This window comes from Camelina sativa, chromosome 6 (genome assembly GCF_000633955.1).
Source record: "Camelina sativa cultivar DH55 chromosome 6, Cs, whole genome shotgun sequence".
In the NCBI taxonomy this organism is placed as follows: Eukaryota; Viridiplantae; Streptophyta; class Magnoliopsida; order Brassicales; family Brassicaceae; genus Camelina; species Camelina sativa.
Window position 1 is genome coordinate 20228781 of NC_025690.1, and position 27318 is coordinate 20256098.

The 27318-nt window shown below is 33.8% G+C and overlaps 6 protein-coding genes across 7 annotated transcripts in view; 1 reads left to right on the forward strand and 5 right to left on the reverse strand.

The window, feature by feature from the left end:
* Positions 1-763, forward strand: part of LOC104792505 — a 1668-nt gene extending 905 nt beyond the window's left edge. Inside the window, exons 3-4 of the mRNA XM_010518676.2 lie at positions 271-327; positions 417-763. Coding sequence (XP_010516978.1) covers positions 271-327; positions 417-509 — 150 coding nt within the window. The 3' untranslated portion in view covers positions 510-763. The remainder of the gene's footprint in view (positions 1-270; positions 328-416) is intronic.
* Positions 1606-2832, reverse strand: LOC104792507 (CASP-like protein 5A1). Of its 2 annotated transcripts, XM_019246957.1 has the most exons (4): positions 2815-2832; positions 2449-2715; positions 2084-2216; positions 1606-1975 (listed from the first exon to the last, which is right to left on the reverse strand). In XM_019246957.1, exons 2-4 carry the CDS (start codon positions 2667-2669, stop codon positions 1787-1789), a joined length of 543 nt encoding a protein of 180 aa, XP_019102502.1. In that variant the 5' UTR covers positions 2670-2715; positions 2815-2832; the 3' UTR covers positions 1606-1786. The 2 variants fall into 2 exon arrangements, with proteins under 2 accessions (XP_019102502.1, XP_010516979.1); XM_010518677.2 differs by lacking the exon at positions 2815-2832 and having other exon boundaries at positions 2449-2784.
* On the reverse strand, positions 6208-9291 carry LOC104792508 (cytokinin riboside 5'-monophosphate phosphoribohydrolase LOG3-like). The gene is made up of 7 exons (XM_010518678.1): positions 9051-9291; positions 8616-8713; positions 8389-8419; positions 7777-7876; positions 6842-6912; positions 6616-6759; positions 6208-6523 (listed from the first exon to the last, which is right to left on the reverse strand). Exons 1-7 carry the CDS (start codon positions 9171-9173, stop codon positions 6443-6445), a joined length of 648 nt encoding a protein of 215 aa, XP_010516980.1. The 5' UTR covers positions 9174-9291; the 3' UTR covers positions 6208-6442.
* Positions 19970-21877, reverse strand: LOC104792509 (RNA-binding protein CP29B, chloroplastic). The gene is made up of 5 exons (XM_010518679.1): positions 21445-21877; positions 21150-21251; positions 20527-20859; positions 20326-20438; positions 19970-20237 (listed from the first exon to the last, which is right to left on the reverse strand). Exons 1-4 carry the CDS (start codon positions 21817-21819, stop codon positions 20373-20375), a joined length of 876 nt encoding a protein of 291 aa, XP_010516981.1. The 5' UTR covers positions 21820-21877; the 3' UTR covers positions 19970-20237; positions 20326-20372.
* LOC104792510 (pentatricopeptide repeat-containing protein At2g37230-like) lies at positions 22502-25099 on the reverse strand. Its single transcript, XM_010518681.2, has one exon. The coding sequence runs from the start codon at positions 24988-24990 to the stop codon at positions 22738-22740; it is 2253 nt and encodes a 750-aa protein (XP_010516983.1). The 5' UTR covers positions 24991-25099; the 3' UTR covers positions 22502-22737.
* On the reverse strand, positions 25374-27240 carry LOC104792511 (thioredoxin-like protein AAED1, chloroplastic). Its single transcript, XM_010518682.2, has 9 exons — positions 26997-27240; positions 26774-26906; positions 26622-26667; positions 26447-26506; positions 26281-26317; positions 26098-26177; positions 25907-25998; positions 25769-25829; positions 25374-25637 (listed from the first exon to the last, which is right to left on the reverse strand). Exons 1-9 carry the CDS (start codon positions 27175-27177, stop codon positions 25578-25580), a joined length of 750 nt encoding a protein of 249 aa, XP_010516984.1. The 5' UTR covers positions 27178-27240; the 3' UTR covers positions 25374-25577.

Below are 27318 nucleotides of genomic sequence, written 5' to 3' on the forward strand. Positions count from 1 at the left end.
TTTTTTTTTTTTTTTTGAATGTATTTGTTGTGACACTGAACAAGACTGTCACTAGTGATGTGGTTGCCTTGTAATTCTCAAATAATTGCATCTGCTATGGGAATGGACAGCTTTGTCTTCTCTACTTAGATTTCTTTCGCCGTTTGTGCATTATGTGTTTGAAAACCGTTGATCAGGAAGCATCAAGCGCATAGCACTACTCTGAGTCCTTGAGTGTAGTTTTCTTTCTTTATTTCTATTGATTTTGAGCATTGTCTTGTTTTCCTACAGATCAAAGAGTCATCTGGGAATGGAAACGGCAATCAAAAGCTGGAGTCATTACAAAAGGTGACATTCCCCACTCAAGAATTCAAATTCTTTTTGTATCGTCTTACGTTGGATGCTCATGGCTCATTAGTTCACTGTCTCTTGGGTAGGAAAATGCGGCATTGCTCATTCAGATAGAGAAATTAAAACAAGAGCTTGAAGCTTCACGGTTAAAGTGTCGCTCACGACAGGCACCCCGTTAGAATAATCTTCATGATATGTTGTCAGCGATAGTCCACTGGTAAGAAAAATCCTGGATTGTCATAGATGTTTCATAGGCTCTTTCGTGGGATAGTTTTCCAAAGAAGCAGTACTATACAACAACACCAACCTTATAACCTTGTATTGATAAATCAACTTTTGAAATTTAGCTCTCAGGTCCTTTTAACTGAATTCATATTGTAACTCCAAATGTTTATTTGATCCTTGGGTTGGTTTATAAATACTAGTAGGCAAAGAGCTCACTTTTAGTTTTTGAAGAAGGTTTGCACTTGTACATCACTGTGGTTAGCCCCGCTTGTGTTGTGTTCTTGCCTCTTAGGTTCCGTGAGGGCGCAGAAATAACGGTTTGATTTTAAGGTGTTAACTGTTTAGAACGACCATAGTTGAGTATCATAAAACTTTTGCATTAGTACTTTCAGATTTCTTTGACTTTTTAAGCGACTGCTTTCTCCTTGTGATCGTTTTGTTGCGGATGGATTGCGTCACAACTTTTTCTGTTTCCTTCATCGAACCGGTCTTTACGCTAGGCAAAACATGGTCATAGCTGGAAACTTTAGTCAAGTATTGTCATTCGTAGATTTTTAGTAACCAACAAACGAAAATATTGGTTTCATTACGTATCATGTGAAAATTACCGTTTTATAATATTTTCGTTAAACGAATTGGTCAAACTCCATTCCATCACACCCATCAATTCTTTACTTTTTGGACAAGAGACGAAAATTATAAAACAAGAAGATTTGCGTTACTGAATACTACTGATTGATTTCAATTCATCATATATCTAACTTCCCTGTTTGTTACTCAACGTCGGACCTCCTGACACTATGGAGAAGTTTAAGTTGCTACACTTCCTCTCAACTCAATACGAAAACACACACAAAATTGGCAAATCATATCACTCCATATCATTATGCATCATCCTTATCTAACTTGGAAGTTGGAATCTACAAATAAGTTACGTTTCAACATCATCTATTCACCCAAACAGCCAAACCCAACCACTCACTCTCCTTCTCCTCCTACCTCAAGATTCCACATATATCACTATCTTGTTGATATAAACTAGATGACTCGTGGAAAAAATGACATGACTTCACTTAACCGATAAGATCAACTACCATGATTTTTCCAATGTAAAAATCTGTTTCAAAACATTAATAAGCTAATGGAGGGATAAATTATACTCCTCCACCCTTTTATTTACATTATACTAGGAAGATGGATTCCTCTGAACTTATCCTGTGTGCTATATATTTTAGTGAGTGGCTAAGGACCAGAAGTTGAGAATAAAGGAAGGAGACACAGCAAACCAGCTGATGAAGGCCATTGCTGTGGCGGTCTCGAACCTTGTACAGTGATTCACGTTACATTGTCCAAGATCGTTGATGAGTACAGTTATGCCAGCTGACGCAGATGCAGCTGCAAACGTAAGGGTTGATGTGACCTGCAAACAAATGAGAGAGATGGGAAAAAACAGTCATTCGCAATACCTCTTAGTAAACTAATTAAAACATCAAAAACAAGAGATTGATATTTGTATTAGGTATTTTACTCCATCTCCGATTGTGAAACATTGAACAGCATAGTGATTTCGAAGGCTTCTTCTCACCAGAAGAGCATAAGCATCAACAATAAAAAGAGACAAGCTCCACAGGCTTTGCAAGCTAACCGCAAGAACCAAGCAACTGTCACATATCATAAGAGCTTTGTCAGATTCATATTGTCTAAACCCAATATTGCTCAAACTAAAATCCAATTTCTCAAAACCAAGAAGTCTAATTTCATATCAAAACCCTAATTTCAAGCCAACATCAAACAAATTTGATTCCAAAGACCTACTAAAAACCCTAAAAGTTTACAGAATCTTAAATTCATCGAATTTGCTAAAATTCTATGTCTAGAGTCAGTTTAGACTACCAGAAAGCGGTGGCGGAGCGGAAGTCGGAGGTGGTGACCATGACGGAGACGGAGATGAGAGCAGGGATGAATTGAGAGAGACGGAGGATGAGACCGCCGGTGGTTCCGGGCATGCCCTGCACATCTTTCATCCTCACTGGTGGTCTATCGATCGCTCCGGTAGTTGGAGCCATCGGAAGAACATCCACCGGGTGAATCGCCGGCCGGCTTACGTTCATCATAAGCAGCTAAAGGCGAGCTTTGAACAGTTCCCACCAAGAACTGCAACTGAAAGTGACGTTTGCGCTTGGTCAAGTAATAATATACTTTAAAAAAAAAAATGTGATGTGTTTTTTTTATATTCTGGCTTATGGAACAGAATCTTACCACGAAGTAAGCGACGAGGGTTTTTTACAATGTCTCTTCTGGAGTGGATGTACCATAACCTGGATAAGGGGACAAGTACTTGTGACGGGGATTGGGCAACAATGTTTGCACTGGCTGTTTGGCGGGGATGGAAATGGCGTTGCTGTGATGTTTTTGGGGAGAAATTGGTCTGCAGGGATCGGGTCTCCTTTGTAAAGAAGCTTACAATGGATGTGACAAAGGCACAGTCGATTACTGTGAATCACTCCGGGGTGACAACACGGGTGGTCCGAGAAATTGGCTGGGTGGTTCCTGATTAAGGGTGGTTTAAGCTTAATACTGACGGAGCGTCAAGGGGTAATCCAGGTATGGCATCCGCAGGAGGGGTGTTGAGGAATAGTGTGGGTGTATGGTGTGGTGGCTTTGCAGTACGTATTGGACGTTGCTCGGCGCAGTTGGCTGAACTTTGGGGCGTCTACTACGGGTTGAGTTTTGTTTGGGAGGCAAAGGTTACGAGGTTGGAGGTGGAGGTGGACTCGAAACTGGTGGTTGGTTACCTTACGACAGGGATAGGAGACTCTCATCCTCTGTCCTTCCTGGTACGTCTGTGCCATGGCTTCATTACGAGGGACTGGATAGTCCGTTTTCGACACGTGTATAGGGAAGCAAATCATCTTGTTGATGGGTTAGCTACTTATGCGTTTTCTCTTCCTTTAGGCTTTCATGTTTTTAACACGGTCCCGGAATCTGTTGATGGGCTCCTACGTGCGGATGCTGCTGGTCATTTGTGCCTGAGACATATTCGTGTGTAATTGTTCTTTGCTCTTTTAATNCGAGGGACTGGATAGTCCGTTTTCGACACGTGTATAGGGAAGCAAATCATCTTGCTGATGGGTTAGCTACTTATGCGTTTTCTCTTCCTTTAGACTTTCATGTTTTTAACACGGTCCCGGAGTCTGTTGATGGACTCCTACGTGCGGATGCTGCTGGTCATTTGTGCCTGAGACATATTCGTGTGTAATTGTTCTTTGCTCTTTTAATAAAACCTGGGGTAATACCCCGGCCCTTTACCAAAAAAAAATTTATTAAAAATTTTAAATATTTGACAAAATATATACAACTTTACTACTTTATTGTAAACTTTAAAATCCATTAAACAGAGTAACCGACGTATTTTTTTAAAAGAAATTAATAACTTTTTAACAAGAACAAAAACATAGTATTAGTGTCGGTTCGATTGATTAATCTTTTTAACGTCTATTTGAAAGATGTTGACGTCTAATTTTACATTTTTTCATAAATTAGGTAAATGTTTGACTCTTTATAGGTAAGTAAGTTATCCATAATTTTATTTAAAAATTTGAGACATGATCTCTAATCTCTCACGTTAACTAATTTTATCGAAATAAGCACTCGGTTGTGCGTAGTTTATTTATGATACAGATTTGATGTACTTTGTTCGATAATACTAAGGATAGCGTTATTTAACTAAAACGCACACAATTTACTTAATTTAAAAGCCACTCTAGTTATCTTCTTATAATTAAAAGAAGAGTACATTTAGTAAAATATCCGAAATATTAGCTTTATTTACATCAATTGCCACTCAATTATGATATCAGAACTCAATTAATTGAAATTGAAAAGGGTATAATTGAGTTATCATAAAAACATTAATAAGAGACAAGGATCCGCATGATTTTTGGTTGGATCATTACTAATATAGAAATCATGGTTTAAATACTATATTCGAAATTATGGCCACCGAAGCTGACAAATCGCCGGGTGGAGCTTTGCCGCAATAATGCTTAAACTGGAGTAAAATTTGGGAAAACAGATAAATGTTCTATTTTGTTGTCAAAGTCAGTTCAATCTATTGTGAAATTGGTGAAAAAAAGTATACTTAAAACTGCTGATGGTCATAATTATGGTTTTGAGAAGCTCATGCGGAGAAGATGACTTTAAAGTTACCATTCTATCATTTACTCATATAATTGAAAAATAAAACATAACGAATAAGTTACACTCCCGACCTATGTCCTCAAATCAGCGGTCCTTTTTTCAAAACGTGATATATAAACCAACAAGTAAAACTTATATTATTTTGTTTAAAATGATGATATTATTATAAATTTCCTTTTTATAATCTAAGAAATTTTGCAACCTTTTTATAATCTAAGAAATTTTGTAAGGAATTAATTTCAAGAACTTAGACAAGTTTACAACAAGAATTACTTATTAAAAAAATTAAACAAGATCCACAAATGGAAACAAATTGTAAGCGGAAAAAATATTATTCTTGAAAATCCTAAATTGACATGCTCTAATATAAGGTCATGATTTAAAGAGAGGTTTTTTCTCAATTTTTTTGTTCAAATCATTCTTTAACTTATTTCCAAAAAGATTCTTACACTACATCTAAAAGAAATTAGAGTCCCATAGTTAAAAATTATCAAGAAAATTTTAAAATATTCTAAACACTTTTAACTTAAAAGATTTAAATGTTTAGTGGGTCATGTGATAGAGTGGGTTAGAGTTTATATAATGAAAGTTGTTACGTCAATCTGTTCCCTTCCAATCACACACATACCCGAAACTCAAAAATGTATTAGAATTTTCTAATATATAATAAAGTATATTATAAGAAATTAACTTGTGTATAACAATTACAATGATATAGTAGTCATATTTCACACGGTAAAATTTATTCGGAAATTCAACGAACAATAACCATGTTTATTTTTATCTAATCTCTTACTTTATTCTACAATAATACAAAATGAAGTCTTATTATTTAAATAATATATTTATAAGCACATACAAAGTATAGAGGAATTAGATGCAAACACAAAATAATGTCAGAATAAAATAAAAAATGATCATACGGTGTACCGCTGGTTAGATAAAAAAATGATCATGCGGTGTACCGCTGTTTAGATCCTAGTTTACTTAATTTCTCATAACAGTTTGAATATTTCTCTAAATAAACGTTTGATTTTTTCCCGAATATTACAGTTTATATTTGAGTTAGTATTACATTGGCTACCCAAAAAAACACACACTAAAGTTTTTTTAAACATTCCAAATATAGTAAAATTAAAATGAAAAGATTTTATCATGAAATCTGAATTATAAAGAAAAGATGGTTGCTTTTTTAGATTTCCTTTCTTTTTTTTTTCTCTTTTTCTATGACAACAATTTTAGATAAAACTTTTCTAGATTTTTTGTTGTTTTCGTTTGTTTTTTCTGTTGTTTTTTTTTTTTTTTGGTTCAGAGACAATCTCTGTCATTGAGTATTGACTATACATAATATATGTTTTGTCGGTATTGATATCCTGTGAGGAGATAGATAATGTATGGGACGACACGAAAGTGTGAATTGTTTTGGTTACAAAGGAAAGAGTTTGAGCACTTACAGAATTTAAAAAGAAAAAGAAAAAAACATTTGGCTTGGAGTTAAAAAGACTTACTAATAATAATTTACATCAATTAAGAACTTCCTCCGTAGTGGAAACTAATCATAACCTATTCCTTCCTTTTATAGTAAGATTAAAATCCTGAAAATCTCCGACAATTTTCATATCTATATATATGAAAATATTCAAGTAGATTTTTTTTTTTTTTTAAATATAGATAAACTTGATCTTAATCACTCTTCAGAAGAGTAGCCAATCCGTTCCATCTCCCAACAAAGCTTAGTTGCAACACTTTCATGGCAAGGTGCATACTCCTACAAAACAACAAGCACTTTATGAGATTATGAAGATATTCAGAAAATTACAATGATCAATATATATATCTTCAGTTTTCTTTAATAATTACCTCTAGCATTTTCACCAGCTCTTTAGCAGTAGGTGCGGAGACGATGATCTCACGAGCAGTCGGGCTAATGAATCCTTCTTCGACGGCTTTGTCAATGAATGAGAGCAGAGAGTTGTAGTATCCATCAACATTGAGCAAACCCACCTGCAGAAAAAAATTGTTATTAATCTTGAATATCTCAAGCCTCGTTTATGAAAATCTGAGAGGGTTTATTTATTTATTTTACCGGTTTGTCATGGATACCAAGCTGAGCCCAAGTTATGACTTCAAGCAACTCTTCAAGGGTTCCATAACCACCTACAGTGTTCATACAAAACTTTTAGTATATTGGTTTGGTTAGATTAAAAAAACCCAGAAAATTAATTAGTTAATTTGATATGATCAATTCAACACATGTACAAGAAAAACCAAAATAATAGAGTCTTCTCTCCTCTCTCTTACAAAGTTTGTAGTACATTGGTAAGAATATGATTGCCAAAGCAAGATCTTTGAAAGAATTTGACTTTCCATAATGATTTCAGATTCAGTGTGGGCAAAAATATGCTATATGTGGGACTGTTTCAGGTTTTGTCTCTTACCTTGAAATAGGTAAGAAGAAAACTTTGGTCACAGTAAGACTATACAAGCTCTATGGATAGTACCTCCTAAGTTAAAAGCAGAGCAATAAACAGAGTAAAGAGAAAAAAAAAATAAAGAGTCTAATTTTAAGTGCCAGATGTTGATGGGTCAAGGCCCTTTATCTTAGACTGTAGAAACTTTTAATTATTTAAAAAAATTTCCATACCAACAAAAAAAAAAAAAACTTTTCAGTGTAGCTTTCACCCTGCAGCTTGACCAAGACAATTAACCATGTTTTTTAGTTTTACCAATTTGTTGTTCTCTTCCCTCTTTGGCAAAATCAGTCAAACTTCTTTTTTCTTTTCATGAACAAATATTCCTCTTTTAAGCATTTTATTTCCCATTAAATTTTACTTTTAGAGGGCCTAAAACTGGTGTTCTTGAGGCTCATGTGTCACTAGAGTTTTGACCAATTTTTTCCTTAAATATCATCATTACTTGGTTTGAAAGAAAAGCAAAATTTGAGGTTTATATTATAAAAAAAAAAAGCAAAGCAAAATAAAATGATGAGAATTTGGGTGGAGGGGGTTTAAAAACAAAAACCTGGTAAGGCAATAAAAGCATCAGAGTGCTTAGCCATCTCAGCTTTCCTTTGGTGCATATCTGCAACTGCTCTTACTTCTCCTACTGTTTCACCAGTCAACTGTAAACAAAGAGCACATCCACCAATTTTATTTTTTTTAAAAAAAAAAATATAATAAAAGGAAGTAATAATTAAAAGTAGTTAAAGGGAAAAAGCAGGTTTGGACTCTTCTACAGGCAAAAGCAATCATGGCAATGCAAGTAATCGTAAAATATTGGCTGTTTACATTTTTGAATCTCTTACATATATACTTCACTTTTTTTTACAGAACCCTAATCTAGTTTACCTCTTTTTCATCATTTTCTTTTCATATCCCTTTTTTATTTTTTAAATAAAATAATACAGACAAAGAAGATATTTTTAGTTTAGGGTACCTAATTGAATAAAAGGGAAAGAAGAGGAGGCAGAAAAGAGAAACTACTCATAATCATTAGACTTAAGAAAAAGGGTAATAAATAGAGAGAAGAGTAAAACTGAAGCAAAGACTGAAGATTAAATGGGTTTGAATGGTGATTTGGATAACTTATAGATAAAAATTAATAAACAAATAAAAAATCTTTAAATTTGTTTACCTCTCTAGGCATGAGGGTCTTGGGAATGATTCTGTAGAGTGACAACAAGATGACAAAAGCAGAGGTTTGTTAGAAGTTATTATTAAGACAAATTGTGTTCCATCAGAAACTCAAAAGACTGTTTTCTTTTGTATGATAAAGATTCACCAAAGTTGTTAAGAGAAGAGATTAAAAAAGAAAGAAAGAGTTTTAACTAAAAACTGATTTGACTAAAAAATAAAGTTTACCCAATAACATGACGACCACCATCGTGAACAGCTTGTGAAACCAAACCCATCAATCCGATGCTCCCACCTCCATAGACGAGATCAATATTCCTTGAAACCTGCAGAACCAAAAAAACAGAGTTACACATGAAGCTTAGCTTTGGTAGTAAAAAAAAAAGTCTTTGAGTTCAACATGAAGCATAGATTCCAACCCATTTAACAAAACAGAAACTAGAATAATCTAAGGTTCTATCACTAGGCACGTTAAGAAGAAGCAAGCAAAAATGCTCTGCATTTGCAAAAAGTTACACATCTTGTGAACATGTTCATCAAAAACCTTCAAAATTTACAGTTTTGCTGACCATAATGAAGCTAAAAAAGAACATCATCATCTTATTTCAAAACCCACTAGCGAAAATGAAAAACATAAGTACGTAAAAGAAAGTCATGTATTACCAGTTCGTTGCCGAGATCAACAGCAGCATCTTGGTAACTACTCTTCTTGCCTTGGCTGCTTCCACAGAAGACACAGATTCTTCTGAACTTTGACTTTTGCATCGTTTCAGCTGTGATCTCCATCTCTAAATTAATTTAAGAAAACCTAAAGTTTAAGGTTAATCAAACTTCTTAAGACAGTTTTACGAGTGTCAAACAAACCTAACTGATATCTGAAAACTCTGTTTTGTTTTTTGTTGTAGTCTATCTTCACCACTAATGCTTTGGCTCAAGGATGGCTGTTAGTTATATAGTGCGTCTTCTCGGCATGCGTCATCGATTAATGTATATTTTAATATATTACTTTATTTTTTATTTGGCATTTTCAAAAGTACGACACTTATTAAGAGAAAAAAAAAATAACGATTAGTAAAAGTTTAGCAATAGAAAATGTTTTCCTAAAATTGGAACAATAATAATAATTTTTTTTGGAAAAATACTAAAAACACTTATAAGTTATCCTAACATATGAAGAAAATATATAAATGAGTTATAAAATATAGTTAAATATTTTCGGATATTTAAAAAAATCGATATTTTATTGAGAAAATCAGAAGATATATACATACATATATATATATATGTATGTTTTTTTTAATATTCCTTTGGCATTCCTTAAATTGTTTATATTAACTGAAAAAAGAAATTGATTTGTCTTCACACGTGAGAGATAAAAGCACGCGCGTCTTTCTCCAACCGCACATACAGTTCATCTTTGGCACGCGTGACCAAATTCTTCCTTGTGTTAAAAGTGTTAACTCTCCTCTTTTAAAAATAAACGTATCACAATATTATGGCTACTACCATAAACCTTCGTTGTGGTTGGAAGAAAAAACTTTGGTTATGGACCTTATGGGTTATGGCTAGGCAAGTTCATGTATGTAGTGCTGACAGGAAACACTTGAACTCACGATACACATATTACATAGTCGGGAGACGGAGTCATAAACCCCGACTATTTTTGAAGAAGAGAGAAAAATATATATTTTATTATGTAATCCTTTGTTTTAAAGTAGTTGTGACACATAAGCTTGATTCATAGTAGGCTTGTAGAAAACTAGAAGATGCATGCTGATCACTCTCGGTATTAGTACATTATCGAAGCGCAGTAGGCAAAATACATATGTAGAGGCTCATAGAGACTTTGTGAAATTAAGTCCTTATTATTCAAATATTTTACTTTAAATTTGAACGTTGAGGCTTAATTTTGATGTGGTCATCGGGTGGGATAAACATTCGCGTGTACACTATTACGATTTAATGTTCCAAGAAACGGTACAATATTGCGTGTAAGATTTTATACATCTAGATCATAAACAAGTTTTATTATACGAGTACTTCATGAATGGTTACAGCATAACAGCAATGTAATATAGGAATGTTTTCCTAAACTGGCTATCTATAAGACCCTATGCGCGGTGAAGATTCATTAAAGGGTGTGTGTGAGTATAAGATCTTATATCTAATTGTTCACAATTGCTTTGATATATACACCAAATGCCACTTACCTTTCCATCAAATTATTAATGATAAGAATAAAAATGTTTATGCTATCGTTTGTAAACCGTACAGGTATACACATTTACAATGAGAAAGCACGATATTGTGGTACACATGTTTATAGTCGAAGCTACCTAGCATTGGTAAAATAATAGACACAGTCACGCAACTACTCCCTCTGTCTCATAAAAATTAATGTTTTGGAATATTTTTTTGTCTTCAAAGATTGATGTTTTGTAAACTTAAAGAAGTAATCATTGAAAATATTCAAAATTTTGAATTGTTATTAGTTTAAAATTAAATAATACTCCCTCTGTCTCATAAAGATTGATGTTTTGAGATATTTTTTTGTCCCATAAAGATTGATGTTTTGTAAACTTCAAGAAGTAATCATTGAAAATATTTAAAATTTTGAATTGTTATTGGTTTAAAATTAAATAATACTCCCTCCGTTTCAAAATATAGGATGTTTTAAGCAAAGCACGCAGATTAAGAAGTCTTTACTTTTAACAAGTTCAACCAATCAAAAACAATACTGCATAATATAAAATACTAAACTAATCTAAAAGTTGCATTGAAATTTGAAAGCATCCTATATTATGAAACAAAAAACTTCTCCAAAACATCATATATTTTGAAATATGTTTTTTTTAAATATGTAAAAGGTTTCAAACATCAATCTTTATGAGACAAAGGGAGTATCTCTTTAGTCAAAGAAAAAAATATATTTAAACTCAGTAATCATTGTTTTGTTAAAATGTGTAAAAGCTTCTAAACATCAATTTTTTTACGAGACAGAGGGAGTAGTTGTTTTTATCGATCACATCACATGCTCATCAATTTCACCATCAATCAGATTTAAGTTTTTTTAAAAGTATGTCCAAATGAATAAGAACAAGACATGAAAAATGGGATAGTCGCGTGTATATTTACTTCTCTAATATGCTCGTAACAATGTCATGCTGTAATTTTCTTTTATGCATGTATATAGTAAAGCCCTCTTGCTATTTTTCTTTAAGAGAGCTCTCAATGAAACAAAAGAGACATTTTAGATTTTTAAAATTGACTGATCAGTGATAAAGTTCACTCACTTTTATTCCCTTTATGAAGAACAGGACAAATAATCCATTTTAAAAACAATAATATAATTTAGGGGAAACAATATTGGACAGCTTATATCTGGACAGTATAAGATGGGTACAAACGTTATTTACTGATACTCATGCAAACAAAAACAAGGAAAGGAAAAAAATAGCTAAGACAAGAATAACCCACTAATATAACTAAATGAAACCCATGGAAATGTTATGGGTACACCAATAGATATATACACATTTATTTGTTTTTATATATCAAGGAATAAAGAAGTTAATGAGATGATGATGTCTGAGATATGGAGCAATGTGCCAATTGATGATTGAAATAAGAAACACAAGTAAGTTATGGCTTTTATTACCAATGTAGCCCAATTCACCCTCCCTATGTAGACAACCTTCTTCTTGTTCTTTGCATAGGAAACATTTCTTCTATTTTTTATTCCCCTATACTCATTTTAACCTTTTTATAGTTTTACTAAAAAACACTTCTTAACATTGCCCCATCTTCTTGTGTAACTAAGTTGTCATTCTAATTCCACTTGGTCTTATCGCTCCACGTTTTATTGTGGTATGAGACAGACAACGTGTGTATATAGAGTTTCGACAGATGATAATATTATAACGTTTCCGAATACTATTGGTGGGCAAAATGTTTTAAAAATCATCAGAAGTGGCTGTATCTATTTCCAACTCTATCTTTGCTAGTTGATAACGTTAGAAGTGGATGTATCTTGAACGCTATCGAAGGATGAAAGATAACACCAATCAAAACCTCTAATGTTAGCCAATATTATCATCAAAACTCTAAATTCACTAATTAACATAAAAAATCATCATCATTAATCAAACATCTAGTCATATTTTAGTTGGTTTATAAAGTATATATGGACTGACAACTCAATTTAAAATGTTCCACTTGAACAGAAATATTCTCCGAGATTCCTTCGTTTCACCTAATAAATCCAGAAAAGGATCTCCTATTTGATTCCATCCTATAAGCCAGAGTGTCCGAGAGCTTTTTAAAAAAGGTTAATTAGTCTTTTAATTTGGTCTTTTCTTTAATTAGGGTTCGCTTAAAAACGGATAGGAAATACTCATAAAAATACTATATATAGTTTCATTCAAAGCCTATGGTATAACCCTATTGGAATTGTTGGCTTGGAATGACAGTACCCCACATTCTTAATTAGACAGTTACAATATACAAATCATGTACTTAATTTATTTGTTTATAATATATGTTTTAAGCGTGTGAATATTTAACAAAGAAGAATTAGATAGTTGCAATCCCAATATCTGAGTAGATGCTGCCCGTTCCTTCTATGTAGGGGTTATAGAGATTACAAACACATAAGTAAGTTTATAAATTACTGTGTTTTATTATCTGCATGCTTGCATGCGCATTTTTTTTTGTTCATCTCTAGTTTGCCTCCACATTCTTCTTGGGGTTTTCACTTCCGACCCAATTTTTATTTTATTATAGTAACCATGACGATGCAGTGATATCACAATTCCATCCGACAATACTTATTCTGTTTAAATTGAAATTGGGTACATGAAGTCTTGTAAGGAATCAAAGAAAAACAGAACTTCGAAAAGTGGATATTTTTTTTCTTTTGATAAAACGAATAGTGGATATTTTTTAATTTGAAGACCAAATTCTTCTTTTTAACACAAAAGGTTAATGTTTTTTCTTTAACCGGTTGTTATGATGTCAAAGTTTTAACGGAATTCTACATTACTTTAAAAAGACACTTTGGTTTTTGTTGTTGTTTCAAAGAAAGTACTAGTTGCCAGAGATGTAGTTCATTTTGTTTTAAAAAGGGGCTATAAATTTCATTATAAAGTTTTACCAAATTTTTTTTTTTTTTATCATAAAGTATTCTTAATGTTCTTGGAATGGTCAACATTCGTTTAACATTTTTGAATTTACAAAAAAGAAAAGTAAAAAGGCAGTTAAACTTAGAAAAATTCCGAAAGCTGAGAAACTTTAGTTCAAAAATCAAAAGCCAGTTAAATTTTTAGGGTAACGTTGACCGTTTTATGATTACTTCAGTTAAAACTTTGAATTTATAACGATATTCATTTCATATTTAAACGAATACTCAAATACAATTTTTGTGTATGTAACTTTGTCAAAAGGCGAGAGTAAATTATATTACCGACAAAGAGGCACCAAGTTATTAGTATAATACAAGCTCATCTATTTATTATATGCATGTATTATTATTGTATATATAGTACTGACGAAGCAGAAAAGTTTCCACACTTTCCATCTGACATGATATTTTTTTTTGTTAAAAAGTATTCAATCCCGACAAATTGGAATGTATATTTTAATTTGATTGAATGTTAAGTAAGATGAAGAAGAAATATATTAGTATTAAATTTTCGTTTTTCAGTTTTAGCTTTAGTTCATAAAAATCTGTTTATTTATTTATTTTACCAACCTGGAAAAAGATATATTTAAACTAATATATAGCTTTGTATTGATATTAAAAAGTGAATTTATTCTTTCAGAGGGTAATCATAATTAACGAATGAGCTATATATATATATGTTATATATTCTCTAAACAACAGCATTGTATATATCAACATGAAAGTAGGAAATAGACATTGTAGAGAATTTCTATCGGAAAATGTCTGTATGCTTATTATGTATCCGGTCAATGATAATTTCAAATCTTGACGATCTATCTTTCATGAAAGTTGTCTACAAAACTCGTAAGTTTGCTTTATAATTAGAAACATCAAGATTGATTCAGGTACTAAATTAGTGGTTGGATCTTGTTAGATTAATGTATAGAAATATTACTAGTATTTTTGGCTTCTATATTATGGTGTGAATTTAAGATTAATCCTGTGTATGATCTAGTTTGGTGTATATAGGTTGAGGATATTGTTTGCTTCGTTAAAAGGTAAAACATGAACGGTTTACCGTGTGTGGTACACTCTAAACCAAATAACTTATTTGGAGATTGAAATATCTCGGAAATATGATACCTATTTTTTTTATTTTTTATGTAGTTACTAGTTATATTGTTAAAATTTTAAAATCATTTGAAAGGACATCCCACGTAAAATTCTGTAGGAGACTATGATTACACCCCGGGTTAAAATTCTTGAATGAACACGACGTCAAACTTAATGCAAAACCATCTAAAAAAAGGTTGATATGATTCCGACAATATTTTTGAATTATGGCTTTTACAAAAAAAAAAAACATTTACCGCCTCGAACCGAAAATAGAATTCCTAACATTGTTTTTATCCCTACGGACCGACGCTAAATCCATAAATTAAGGAATTATAAAGTTAAGAACAAAAAAAAAAAAGAGACAACAAAACAAGAAAGAAAAAGATGAACATGGATTAATGGGTCAAAAGGGACCAGTCAAAGGTTAAAAAAGGGACAAATCCGTTGTTTAATAGTTATCCTAAAGTGTCGGACAGTTAATACCGTTGCTTAAAAGTCACATCTCTCTCACATTTTTTCACTTATCAGTTATCATTTTTCACTTAATATAACAACTTGAATTACCCCTCTCATCAATCAAACCTTACAAAGAATCAGTCTTAATCGTATTGATTGAAAAGAGTCATGCTCTTATTTAATTTATTGAAACTTCTTTTCTTTCTTGGGTCAACAGTTTAAATTTTGGTTTATGTAATATATGTATCGAGCCCTGTTTTAGAAATAGCTAGGCGCTAGTCGGGCGGTCGGGGTGGGCCTAGCGCCTAGCGAGAAAATCGGAGATTAAACGGAGATTAATCAGGGACTAGTTTTTGGGTTATTTTATTAAATTAACTATAAATTAAAAATATATAGTACTAAATATATGTTTAATTATGTTTATGTGAAAAAAAAAAATATCAAATAAAATATAAAGCTACAGTATTGTCTTTAAAATTACGCTCAAAACATAAAAACGTAATTTTAAGAACAAAATTATGATTTTAATTAAAAGTTTGTACATTAGTTACTGTAAAACATCATAAACTCTTAATTTAAATGTCTAATAACAAAAATACATATATTTGATTTATATTTGGGTCCAAAAATAATCGGTATATACAAAATTATATGGGAATTAGACGGTATAATCGGATAATCAATGTTAGGCGGGGATTAGTCATTAATCGAGGCAGAGTAGGTGGGTCTAGCGATTTTACGGGGCGTGATCAGTGCTAGGCGGAGATTTTTAAAACATGGGTACCGAGTAATGTATATATGTATAGTGAGGGGTATATTCTATAATATAATGAAGACAAAAGGAGATATGAGCTAATTTGTAGGCAAGAAGAGTGGTAGACGTATGATGGAGAAGAAGCAAAGAGACATTCATATGTGTTTTTATCTTTCTTTTGGAGAATTAAGTTTGTCCTTAGTTTTTGGGGACATTATCTTACATTCATTTCAATTCCCTCAACCTTTCGGCTGTCTCTATACCCCATTTGTTTTTTTTACACATTTTTTTTTTGTTTTTTTTTTATCAAGTTCATATTGAGCGCCTACAATTCCAAATATTTAGTCCCTGTATACACATGTGAATCACACACATAGCTTTTCTTTTTCCTTAAAGAAACAGAAAAATGAATCACTTAGTTATCTCTAAGTTTTAATTATAAATCTTTTTTTCTTTTTGAGAGATTGATCGTGTTATAAACTTATACGGCCAATCAAATAGTGTAAATATTGATTCCTAATATTTATTGCATGTCGATCAAGTCCCCTTTCTGAAATATATATTGCCTAGAAAAAAAAGAGTTAATAAATACGTGGAGAATATGTTATTTCGGAAAAGAAATATCGACAAATAATTAGAAAAGCATGCATCGACATCAGTTTGCTACATAAATATGGTTAAAAATGTCTTGTAAAGGATAATGGATTTTATAGGATTCACCAAAGGAGCAAACATGGAACATGTTCATGCCTAATGAATGAGGTTCACAAGTCAAAGAGGGTCTACTTGCGCTGACCAGAGTTACAAAGCTGTGTGTGGCCCATAACTCACGGCTTGGCATATTCAAAACCCTAATATTACTTCATCTTTTCTTTTAGATATAAACATTATACGAAATTCCCCATCACTCCTAATTATATAGTATAGTATATTAGTATATAGTGTATTTATATATACGTAGTTGTTTTTTTAATTATTATTACAAGTTGTCAATATTTTCCTTCAAACTATCGACGAGAAATATTCTTTTATACTTTCAGAGATGTGTCTACATGTTATAAGAACCTCAATTATTTAATTTGCTAGCAGCAGTACTGGAGTATTATTACTTCAAACTAAATAAGTTTGCATTTGCCCCATTTATTTGACAAATCCGAATCAAACTAAACGATAAGTCTTTTCGGATCGAGCTTAAGCAAATATATATATCTTCATTCAAAAAAAAATGTATATATCAAACAAAATGCTATAACACACAAAAGCTGACTACAAAAAAAAATTGCTTTCTTTTGTTTGGGCTTTCGGCTTTGCTTTCTTGTTAGGCTTTCGTTTATCATAGAAGTTCAACTCCTTTGTGCTTTCTGTTTTGCATGCTTCACTTTGAATAAGAATTAAACTCCTATTAGTGTTTTATATATGTATAGTCCTCAAGGACGCTTATGAGATAATTGTGATTCCATACGAAACACAAAACGAAGTCGAACCATAAATAAAACTGAAAACACAAAAAAGAAGAAAATAAAAAGAATTAATCTATACTAATAAAAAGTAGGAGTTATAAGCTCCTAAAAGCGTCCACATAGGATTTTAAACCTCCAAGTGTGATTAGACACTTCACTAATTAACATTTTTTAAAATCTCCAGAATTTTATATATTAAGAATTATTTTAAACAACCAATCAGGATTTGACATGTCATTCATTAACATTTTTTAAATTTCCAGAATTTTTTAGAAAAAGGAAAATTTTAAATTTATCGAAATAAAAGAACTATGCACCATATCCGACATCGACTAGAAAAGTTTTAGACAATGGTTCAGAATCAGTATAAATAGGATTAATATGCTTCCAACAACGAATGAGCAGGAAAGCTTGGTTTATCAGGCGTCCAAGTTTAAAAGTATATTCGTTTTGATCCGGTTTTTTATTTGATCAAATTAAAACTTTAAAAAGTTTGAAAAAAATAAATTATAATATTTAAAAATTTTAAAAGTTTTAATATTATAAATATTGAAACTTTTAAAAGCTTTTAGCTTTTAAAAAGTTTTTAAATATTATAATTTTTAAATTTTAAAAGTTTAAAATATTATAAATATTTATGTAAAACATAAATTATCTTATTTATCTACGTTTGTGCTTTTTATTTCTTATGAGCTGTAAAACATATTTTTGTGTATGATTTTATAGATAAGTTGATATTTTTTCATTAATTTTTTATTTTTATGAGAAAAGAAATGATTTTTTTCTTGGAGTTTGATGGATTAACAAGTTGTGTGATAGTCTATAAAAAAGTTTTTTAGTGGAAGAAAGTGAAGAAGTTGGCGAGAATGAAGAAGAAAAAGAGTATAGCGAAGAACCAGACGGTAAAAGTAATGATGACGATTACCAAGAAATTTGACAATAGAAATAACAAGAAATAATATGAAGAATAAAAAAACATTGAATAAAAAACACGAAAACATAGGTGGTAGCGATCAATTAAATATGAAAACGAGTTAAATTCATGATGATAAAATTGTTTTGTTTTTCTGGTGGTCAAAGAAATGGTTTAGGATATGTGATGTCATCAGTTTAATTCGCCTCGCCTGGATGTCAAGTTAAATTCATAATTTTTTTGTTATCAGATTTGATTTTATAACACAACTGGTTTTTATATTTCAAAAAATTGTGTATCTGAAATTTAACTTTTTTCTTAATACTAATTTAAATTTGTTATAAGATAATATTTTACTACTGTCATCAATCATATATATTTTTTATCAAAATATATCAAATATATCCACGCGTAGCGTGGGTTCAAAACCTAGTTGAATGAAAGAAACTGTTTGGCGTCACCTAAACACAAATTCATCTTTCCTATGTAGGTTGTCTATTATTTTTAACGACAGCTTTACTTTATTTACTACAATTTACTAATAGTTTTACTGTTACAATTTAAAGGATAATATGTTATACAAAAATTAAAAAAAAAACTTTTTATGATTCAAATGAGTAATATCTTTTAAGTGGAGCCCCATAAAGTTGTAATCCTACGTAAATGTTTCATGCTAAGGTGTCTAAGACAAGGTCCCGATATATAGTCTATATATGATCATTGGGAGCTTTGTAAAAACTGTCCTTTTAGCTGACTTAATAAAAGTAAACAATCTATATAACAAAGTTTATGCTTTGTTTAAACCAAAAAAAAGAAGAAAGTTTATGCTTTGTTGTAACTTGTAAGAGATTGTACTTATGGAACGAGACGTTTTGTGGGTAGCATCATTACCAACAGAACTACGTACGTCTATCGGCAATGGAAAGCAAGTGATGCTCTTCATCATCATATAATTCATAAACTGCTTCCAAAGTGTATCTTTCACGTTTCTGCAACAACAAAAAAATATTACACGTAGATATCTATATTTTGACGTCAAATTGTGAATATATGAAAAATAATACATTTTTGTAATTTGTAAACAGGCTACACAAAAACGTTTCGGATGCTTCAACTTCCATCACAACAAAGAAGAAGGAGAAGACTCTGGATCAACAAGAAGTCTCTCAAACAAAGCTGTCTTCAAACGGGCCAACAAGCTGTGCAGCAGCCCATTAACCAAAAATAACATTACAACTTAAACTCAAAACCCTTTTCATTCGTATGTGCTACCTAAAACTCATATATACTATCTTAACTACATTAGCGATGTTTCATGAAACTTGAGTCGTATAACTATGAATACCAAATCCATAGGACAGAGTGACAGACAATTGAACTCATCAAATGCTCAATGGTCTACCACCTAAATGGACCAAATGCTTAAAAAGCCTATCCTCTTAGTATATTCAACTACAATTACTCTCTATTCAAAATTTGGGATTTTTGTCATTTAAGTCCACACTACATTTAACATTTGGGCTTTGTGAACCAATTGAGTTATTTGCTCAGTTGAGTGTGTTGACTTATATCGGCTAAACGCAGGGATCAGTCTCTTTCCTTTTGAAGGAACAACATACAAGTTGCAAACTCGTTCGTTCCACCTCAAATTGTATTGGTTCGGTTTTAGACATTGCTTGATTTTAGTATTTTATGGATTTTCATATTCATTTGCTCAGAGGATCGAAAAACAGAGAAGCATTACGAAGACCACAAAAAATAGAGAGAAAATTTGAATCAAAACCAAAGCGAAGCAGTCAATGGCAGCATTCAGACAGACAAGAACACGGTCTCTCCGGTTTTATCTTAATTATATATTTCTCAAAAAAATAAAAAGACCCATTCCTTTACGACCTTCGTGCATCCAAAGGCAACAAACATAGGCGAAGCTAAGAGCTTAGTACCGTCTGAAACTGCCATCATCTCACAAATCCTCTCTGCTTCGAAGCAGCTGTTACATTTCAGAACTCGATAAAATCAGTCATCAAATAGTTAAATGCAAAGAGCCCATCTATAAATACATTAGTGTTGAGTCATACCCTCCAGAATATGCGTTTTTGAGAATAGGAAGCCATAGATAAGGTGCTCAAAATTGGCGCCTTGGAGGCCTAGCCTCAGCTTCTGAGACTCTAATTTGTCTGCCGTCCAAATCCTGTAGGCCACAACAAAAGTATGTCAAGACTCATGAGTTGTTTGATTTGATCATACATTGGTATAAGAAAGAGGAAAAAGATACTTACAGCTCCATTCAAGGAATTGATGGCATTTTGGACTTCTTGAGAAGAGTTGTATGTCACAAACCCAAAACCCTTGGATCGACCACTGTCCCTGTCATAGATGACTCTAGCCTCAACAACCTTTCCTTGCTCCGCGAACAAACTCTCAAGAGCCATGTCGTCGACTCCCCAAGAGAGATTGCCCACATAAACACGGTTTCCTGAACCAGCACTAGAACCTCCTCCATATCCAGAACCTGAGCCTCCAAAGCTGCTTCTGGGACCTCTGGAGAAACCATCTTCCCTCTTTGGTGGAGGAGGACCCGCGTTAACTCTCAATGGTCTACCATCCAACTCCTGCAGTTTCACATAAACAGGATTAACTAATGCAACTAGAAGTTTATGCAATGTAAACAACAACACAAAGGTTCAGGCTTTATCATTACATGTCACCTAAGAAAAAGTTTTCATTTTCAATACATTAACACAGCTTATCACAGGAATATAGTAGAACATGCTAAACACACTAAGTAGCACCAAAAACACAAACGCATACCAAACAAGAACGGATAAAAGCAACTCCTTAGAGAATTCATATCAAACAATTAACAAATTTGAGTCAGATAGAGAGTGAAGTATCTTCTTACATAGCCATTGAACTGCTGAGCAGCAGCCTCAACTTCAGAAACTGAAGACATAGTCACGAATCCAAAACCCCTGCTTCGTCCTGTTATTTTGTCATAGATAACCTACAAAAGAACAAAGAACCAAAAACGATTAATCTCAACAACACAAATCAAACAAAGTTGTCATCTTTATCTCTTCTCCGGATCTTACTGTAACCACACATTTGCAATATCGGAATCAATTGTATATAAAAACCCTAAAAAGAACAGTTCTTTCTTCACAAAAATTGGGTAATAAAAACCCTAAATCCAATACCTCAACCATCTCAACATTTCCGGCGCTCTCAAAGAGCTGAGCGAGCTGAGCACTGTCAACGTTGAACGGAAGGTTACCAACAAAGAGTTTAAGGTCAGCAGAGAAAGATTGCTCCTGCTGGGGCGCGGGGGCAGCGTCATCAGCGAAACCATCTTCTTCGACCTCGAAGTCTGAGGAAACAGCGACGTTACGGACGAAGCGAGAAGCGGGAGAGCTGTTCCATTTGGCGGAGATGGAGACGGAAACGGAATCGGAATTGAGTTTAAAGGAGAGGGAAGGAGGTAAGAGAGAAGCAGAGGCTGGTCTAGAGACGCAGAAAGGAAGAGATTTAGGGTTGAAGGTGGAGAGAGCGAGAGAAGAAGCTGAAGCAGCCATGGGAACACTACTTTGGAAGAAGAAGAAGAGATAAGGTTTTTTTTTTTTTTTTTTTTTTNGGGTTTTTGGGTGAAAGAGGATTTGAGGGTGGAGATAAGATGCAGTGTCTTCGATATTTATGGGCAAAATGGAAAAAAAAAAAATATTAAGCTTTTGCATAAATATCTCAAACTAATGTTATTTTCTAAATTTCACATCTCAAACTATGATTTGTTGTCTAAATATCCTGATTTCTGTTTTATGCAATAATTTTATAGAATCTCAAAATTCAGAAACATCTTTAATTTTTCTGTTTTTTCTCTCGTAATATAAAAAGTTAAATTGTACATACATATTACAATATTATTTAGTTTTATATTTTAGTGTGCTTTTTTGTATTTTTAGGTTTCCAAATAATTTTTGTGAATATATTGTGTGCTTTTTCTCACTTAAACTAGTTGTGTATTTGGTTGTGGTTTAATTGGGACAGTCTACTAACAACTTGTCATAATATGAAGTTGTGATGATGGATGAGATGAGATCTGGACCGTCGAATTTTGGATGGGCTGTGGAGATGGCACGTCTCGTGCTTAGGCAAAAAAATAAAATCATATGAGAAGATAAGATATTTTTACTAAATGCCAATGGAAGATGCAACACAACTCTTGTTCCAGCACGGATCTTTCAACTTGCTCCATAGATAAAGATTTGAAAAGTGAAAAGTCTGTTTTACGTACTTTAACGACTTCAAAACGAAATAAAGAATCACAGTAGTAAATCAGAAAACAATACAGTTCCCTACCAAAAAGAACTGATTATACAAACGTCTCCTTCAAAACAAGTTTCAGATAAAGGATTTATTTGGATACCATGAGACTCAAGTTCTTGAACTAACAAGCGAAAGAAGAACTAAGAAAGAATCAATCACTTTTAAAGTTTCTATAAAGAAACAGATCCTTGTCCCTTTTTGATCATTCTAGAAAGAACATCAGCTTGCTTTGTGTTCCCTTCCTGGTTCAAGCTCTTGATCAGTTCATCACAGCTCTTCCAATCTGTTGCACTTCCTTTCCCCATGATCTTACACAGAACTGAGTACGCATTCAGTGTCTTCCCGGCTCCTAAAAGCGCATCCAACACTTTGTCATAGCTCGAAAACTCTAAGCTGAGATCCCTCTCCAGCCCGAAGTCTAACAGCTTCAATGCTGCAATCGTCTTTCCTTTCTCGCTCAGAACAGATAAGAGGCTGTCCAGATCAGCTGTGTGTCCGTTTTGGTTCAGAAGATCTATACGCCCGAGGGCTTCTTCTACGTGCCCTCTCATTAACAGAGCTTCCAAGATCTTGGCAATCAAATCCATGTTTTCTTCGATGCCAACGTTTTTATCTATCATGATCATCATCACACGGCTTGCTGTCTGCACCCTACCATCCTCAAACAAACTCCCAATCACTGACCTGAAAAGCGATGAATCTGGGACATGCCCATCTTCGACCATGCTGTCCAGTGCGGTTTTCGCATCTCCAGGCTCACCTTTGCTCATGTAGCTCTTGATGAGCAGCTCATATGCATTTGATTCTCTAGGGACACCTCTCCTCGACATAATCTTCAGAATCTCGTAACTAGAATCCGGGTTTCCTTCTTTTGCATGCCCACGGATTAGATTGTTCAAAGCATCTTGGTCTTGAACACCTCTTTTCATCAGCTGCCTGAAAAGCACTTCTGCTTTCGACGTTTGGCCATTGTTGCACAAATACTCGATGATCGGGTTAAAAGCGCTGGGCTCCATTTCCAGAGTATCCTGATGCCTCAATATGATTTCTTTCTCAAGTAGTGTGTCTAAAAGCTTGATAGCACGATTGTATGCATTAGCCTTGCATTGATTCTCGATCAAGACACCGTAATGTCCTGCTTCTGCTGGAACATTCAATGTAGCCATGGCTTTGAGCACCTCAGTAGCTGCTGCCATATCCCCAGCTTTGCTCTGAGAAACCAAAAGCTTCAGAAAGATCGAGTTATCTTTTGGAGCAATGTGTTTCGCCATCATATTCTTCAAAATATTCTTAGCCTCCACCATTTTCCCAGCATCACACAGACCTGGCAACAACGTCGAATACGTCGTAGCATTCGGCTCAATACCAGAAGATCTCATCTCCTCAAAGATTCTCAAACCATCATCAACTCGGTCCACCGAAAGATATCCTTTAATCATCGTGGTGTAACTCACAACACTAGGCTCAATATTATCCCCTTTCATCTCCACAAACAACTTCTCAGCCTCGTCCATCTTCTTAAACCGGCAGTACCCATTGATCATAGTATTATACGTAACAGCATCAGGCGAGATCCCTCGAGTTTTCATATCTTCAAAGAACCTCAACGCAGTCTCTAACCTCAAAGACAAAAAGAACCCCCACAGCATTAGGTTGTAAGTATGCCTAGTTGGCTCAACACCTTCACTTACCATCTTATTAAAATACCGTTTCGCCATCATATACCGACCACGTCTCAAAATCACCTTAAACAGAGTATTATAAGACTTAATCGTCCTCTCCACACCCAAATCCTTCATCTTCTGAAAGATCTTAACAGACTCTTGCACAATCCCAGCTTTGCCGTAACTCTCAATAAGCACCACAAACATATCCTCATCCCAAGGAACACCCTTTTCAGGCATATCCAATAAAATACACCGAGCATAATTAACCTTGTGAACCTCACCCAACATCTTAATCATTTTCATATGCGTATCTCTATCATGACTAATCAAACCAGATCTCTCAGTCCACCGGAAAAACTGAAGTGCGTGCTCAAGTTTCTTAGCACCGTGCAAGACATTATAGACCAAAGAATGATCCCATTCAGGCACAAGATCTCGGATCGAGTTCTGTAAACGTGTCGTCCAAGCACGGTTATCCATCATTCTACATATTGTATCCTCTAGCTTTTCATGGTTTTGACGCTTACCTCGTTGGAACCTCTCCCTAATCGGCCTCGTCCCCGGAGGATTCTTCTTCGTCTCGGGGTTTGCGTCTGCGGTTTCGGTTTCTGGGTTTGCGTCTCCTGGAGTTTTGATGTCTTCGATTGAGCTGAAGAAACGAGAGAGCGAGAGGAATGATGAGTTTGACGATCTGGGAAGTGAGAGATAAACCCTAGCTTTTGATTGATAGGGTTTAGATCTGGAAATGAAAGCCATTTCCTGTAATCTGAAATGGAACTTTCGTGTATAGGATCTTTGTGTTTCGAATTTCTGAAAAATTTTCAATTCGACATGAAAAGAGCTGAGTGAGAAAGAAGGAAGAAGAAGACAGTGAGAGAGTTTTAGTGATGGGTAGGGTTTAGGGCGGATCCGAGATCTTTCTCCGGGTCGGGTTGAATTTGAACCCGGTCCGTTTATTGTTATAGTCAAGCCCGGTTTAGGTGTATAATAGCATAGGCCCAAACCAATCTCTCTACTTTTGAAATTGTTGTTGATCAATCATATGAAAGTGATCAAAATTTGAAATCATAAACCAATTTTTTAAGCTTTCGAGGAAAACAAGTTATTGAGATTTAACTTTTTTTTGGCAAAACTAGAAATGTATATGTATACCGTTTGTATAAAGCTACTTCACCATGTTTTATTGTACAAAACAAACCAATCTCCTTCACCATGTTCATATTTTTTGATACATTGTGTTGTGACTTGTGAAGCAGAAGAGAAAGAGGAGAGATTTGATTCTATGGTAAGAAAAAGGATGCCATTTTTTTTCTTTTTTTTTGTAACCATGCTTGTGGATTCCTTCAAGCGCAACACGCTTTTAAAATCTCTTGAATAGGTGGGTCATCTCCAGCTTCTTTGTCCTGAAATGTTCCCCAAATAAATAGTTTAGTTACAATCATGAGTTTGAAATTGGAGACTAGTCTTTACATCAGTATTAACATGACACAGTTGTAAGGCATAAAGATTCAGAAAAAGAAGAAGAAGAGATAACCTTGCGGATGTAAGAGATGTTATGTTTTCCAGGTCCAGCAACTAGGATTCCGCCTTGTTGCCTGCACGAGAACATTAATCAAACACATGGTTAATAAAGTTATCCGGAACCAATGATTAACCGCACTCTTAAACCTACCAGCCGCCTCTTTCTACTGTATCTTTCATAAAGGAGAGTTTCCAGTCTTGGCGGTATCCTTCCATGTAAGACTCTATTATCTTCATAGCAGCCTATAACATTACCACAGCAGCTAATGAGACCACAAAGGCATAACATTTTCGTTACCTAATTATTATGCTAAGTAGTAAGTAGAAAGTAAGTCACTTTACTTTGGGGGTAAATGTCACAGTAACCCCTGAAACAAACTCTAGCGCCTCGTATGATGCGTGGTTTGGATCTGCATAAACCTCTGAGAACAAAAAAAATTGATTGAAATTTAGATGATGAGACTCATAGAAAGCATTCACCTGTCTTTTTAAGTATCCAAAAGCTAATTGAGAATCAAAACATACCTCCTTTAAAATTAGTCTGTTCCACAAAAGTATTAGCCTGCAGCAATAATATATATATAACGTGAGCATAGACAACAACTATGTAATGTAACATCTTTTTCTTTTGAACACCACACTAATCAAAATGCTAGCAAGAATTGTTTGAGTTCAAAAACGTGTTAATTACCTGATCGATACTTCCTGGTCCGATCAGAACAAGAGCCACACCAGATGCATCCATCACATCCTAACACAATCTCAAATGCATCACTCACTCACTCACTCACTCACTCAATGACTTCAATTGTATAAATGATGAGTAAATGACCAATCTTTTAGAAACCCAAATATCAAGCTGTTACCTTCTTTTCTGCAAGATAAGCAGCTCGTTTCCGACAGAGCACGCATCTGAAATAAAAACATTAAACAAACCAAATCTTAGATAAGTAACTAAAACCACCAAATTCATCAAAACCTAAATAAGAAATTCCAAAAAAAAAAGATTAAACCAAACCCAAAATGACGAGCAAATGCAACAACAGCCTTCCTATCTTTCCATAAATCAGAAATCGGAATCTCATTTCCTCTCAAATCCAAGACTTTCACTTTATCTAACAACTCAGCTGTATCTTTCCCAATCCCAGTTCCTGTTTCGATAAAATCGTCATCACATAATAGTAGGAAATCTGGAATCTAGAGACACTCAGTTTCATCAAAATAGAGTAAATAAAACTCACCTGAAGCGCCAGTAATGGCCGACACAACAACAGCCCTACGCCGGAGAGAAACACCACGAAAGTGAGATTTGACAGAATAACCAGGAAGTACTGTTCTTAATCCATGAACCACCTTCAGCTTTGGCTGTAAAGTTATGGAATTGATCGTCGAAGACGATGGTGACGATAGAGAAACCGCCATTGTTGCTGCTTCCTGGAGTGAAAGCAGAGGAAACCAAAAAAAAAAAAAAAATCTAAACTTTAATCGATTTCGGATTTTCTCAAACCGTTGGTTAATCACGTGGAGTTGGGTTAACACACGTGTCCGATGACGTAAGCATGA

Bases quoted from the DNA above. Each gene is read 5' to 3' on its own strand.
- LOC104792508 (XM_010518678.1), bottom strand. From the start codon at position 9,173: ATGGAGATCACAGCTGAAACGATGCAAAAGTCAAAGTTCAGAAGAATC. The intron at 7,877-8,388 runs GTAAACAAATTT...CTTTGTTTACAG, and splicing joins AGACCCTCATGCCTAGAGAG to TTGACTGGTGAAACAGTAGG. The intron at 6,524-6,615 runs GTAATTATTAAA...GTTGTTTTGTAG, and splicing joins AGCTGGTGAAAATGCTAGAG to GAGTATGCACCTTGCCATGA.
- LOC104792509 (XM_010518679.1), bottom strand. From the start codon at position 21,819: ATGGCTGCTTCAGCTTCTTCTCTCGCTCTCTCCACCTTCAACCCTAAA. The intron at 21,252-21,444 runs GTATTGGATTTA...GTTCTTTTGTAG, and splicing joins GAAATGTTGAGATGGTTGAG to GTTATCTATGACAAAATAAC. The intron at 20,860-21,149 runs GTAAGAAGATAC...GTGAAACTGCAG, and splicing joins CTCAGCAGTTCAATGGCTAT to GAGTTGGATGGTAGACCATT.
- LOC104792511 (XM_010518682.2), bottom strand. From the start codon at position 27,177: ATGGCGGTTTCTCTATCGTCACCATCGTCTTCGACGATCAATTCCATA. The intron at 26,507-26,621 runs GTAACAGCTTGA...AGATTGTGTTAG, and splicing joins CTTATCTTGCAGAAAAGAAG to GATGTGATGGATGCATCTGG. The intron at 25,999-26,097 runs GTAAAGTGACTT...GTAATGTTATAG, and splicing joins CTGTGACATTTACCCCCAAA to GCTGCTATGAAGATAATAGA.
- LOC104792510 (XM_010518681.2), bottom strand. From the start codon at position 24,990: ATGGCTTTCATTTCCAGATCTAAACCCTATCAATCAAAAGCTAGGGTT.
- LOC104792507 (XM_019246957.1), bottom strand. From the start codon at position 2,669: ATGATGAACGTAAGCCGGCCGGCGATTCACCCGGTGGATGTTCTTCCG. The intron at 2,217-2,448 runs GTAGTCTAAACT...GATATGTGACAG, and splicing joins CGCTCCGCCACCGCTTTCTG to TTGCTTGGTTCTTGCGGTTA. The intron at 1,976-2,083 runs GTAAAATACCTA...ATTTGTTTGCAG, and splicing joins GTTTCACAATCGGAGATGGA to GTCACATCAACCCTTACGTT.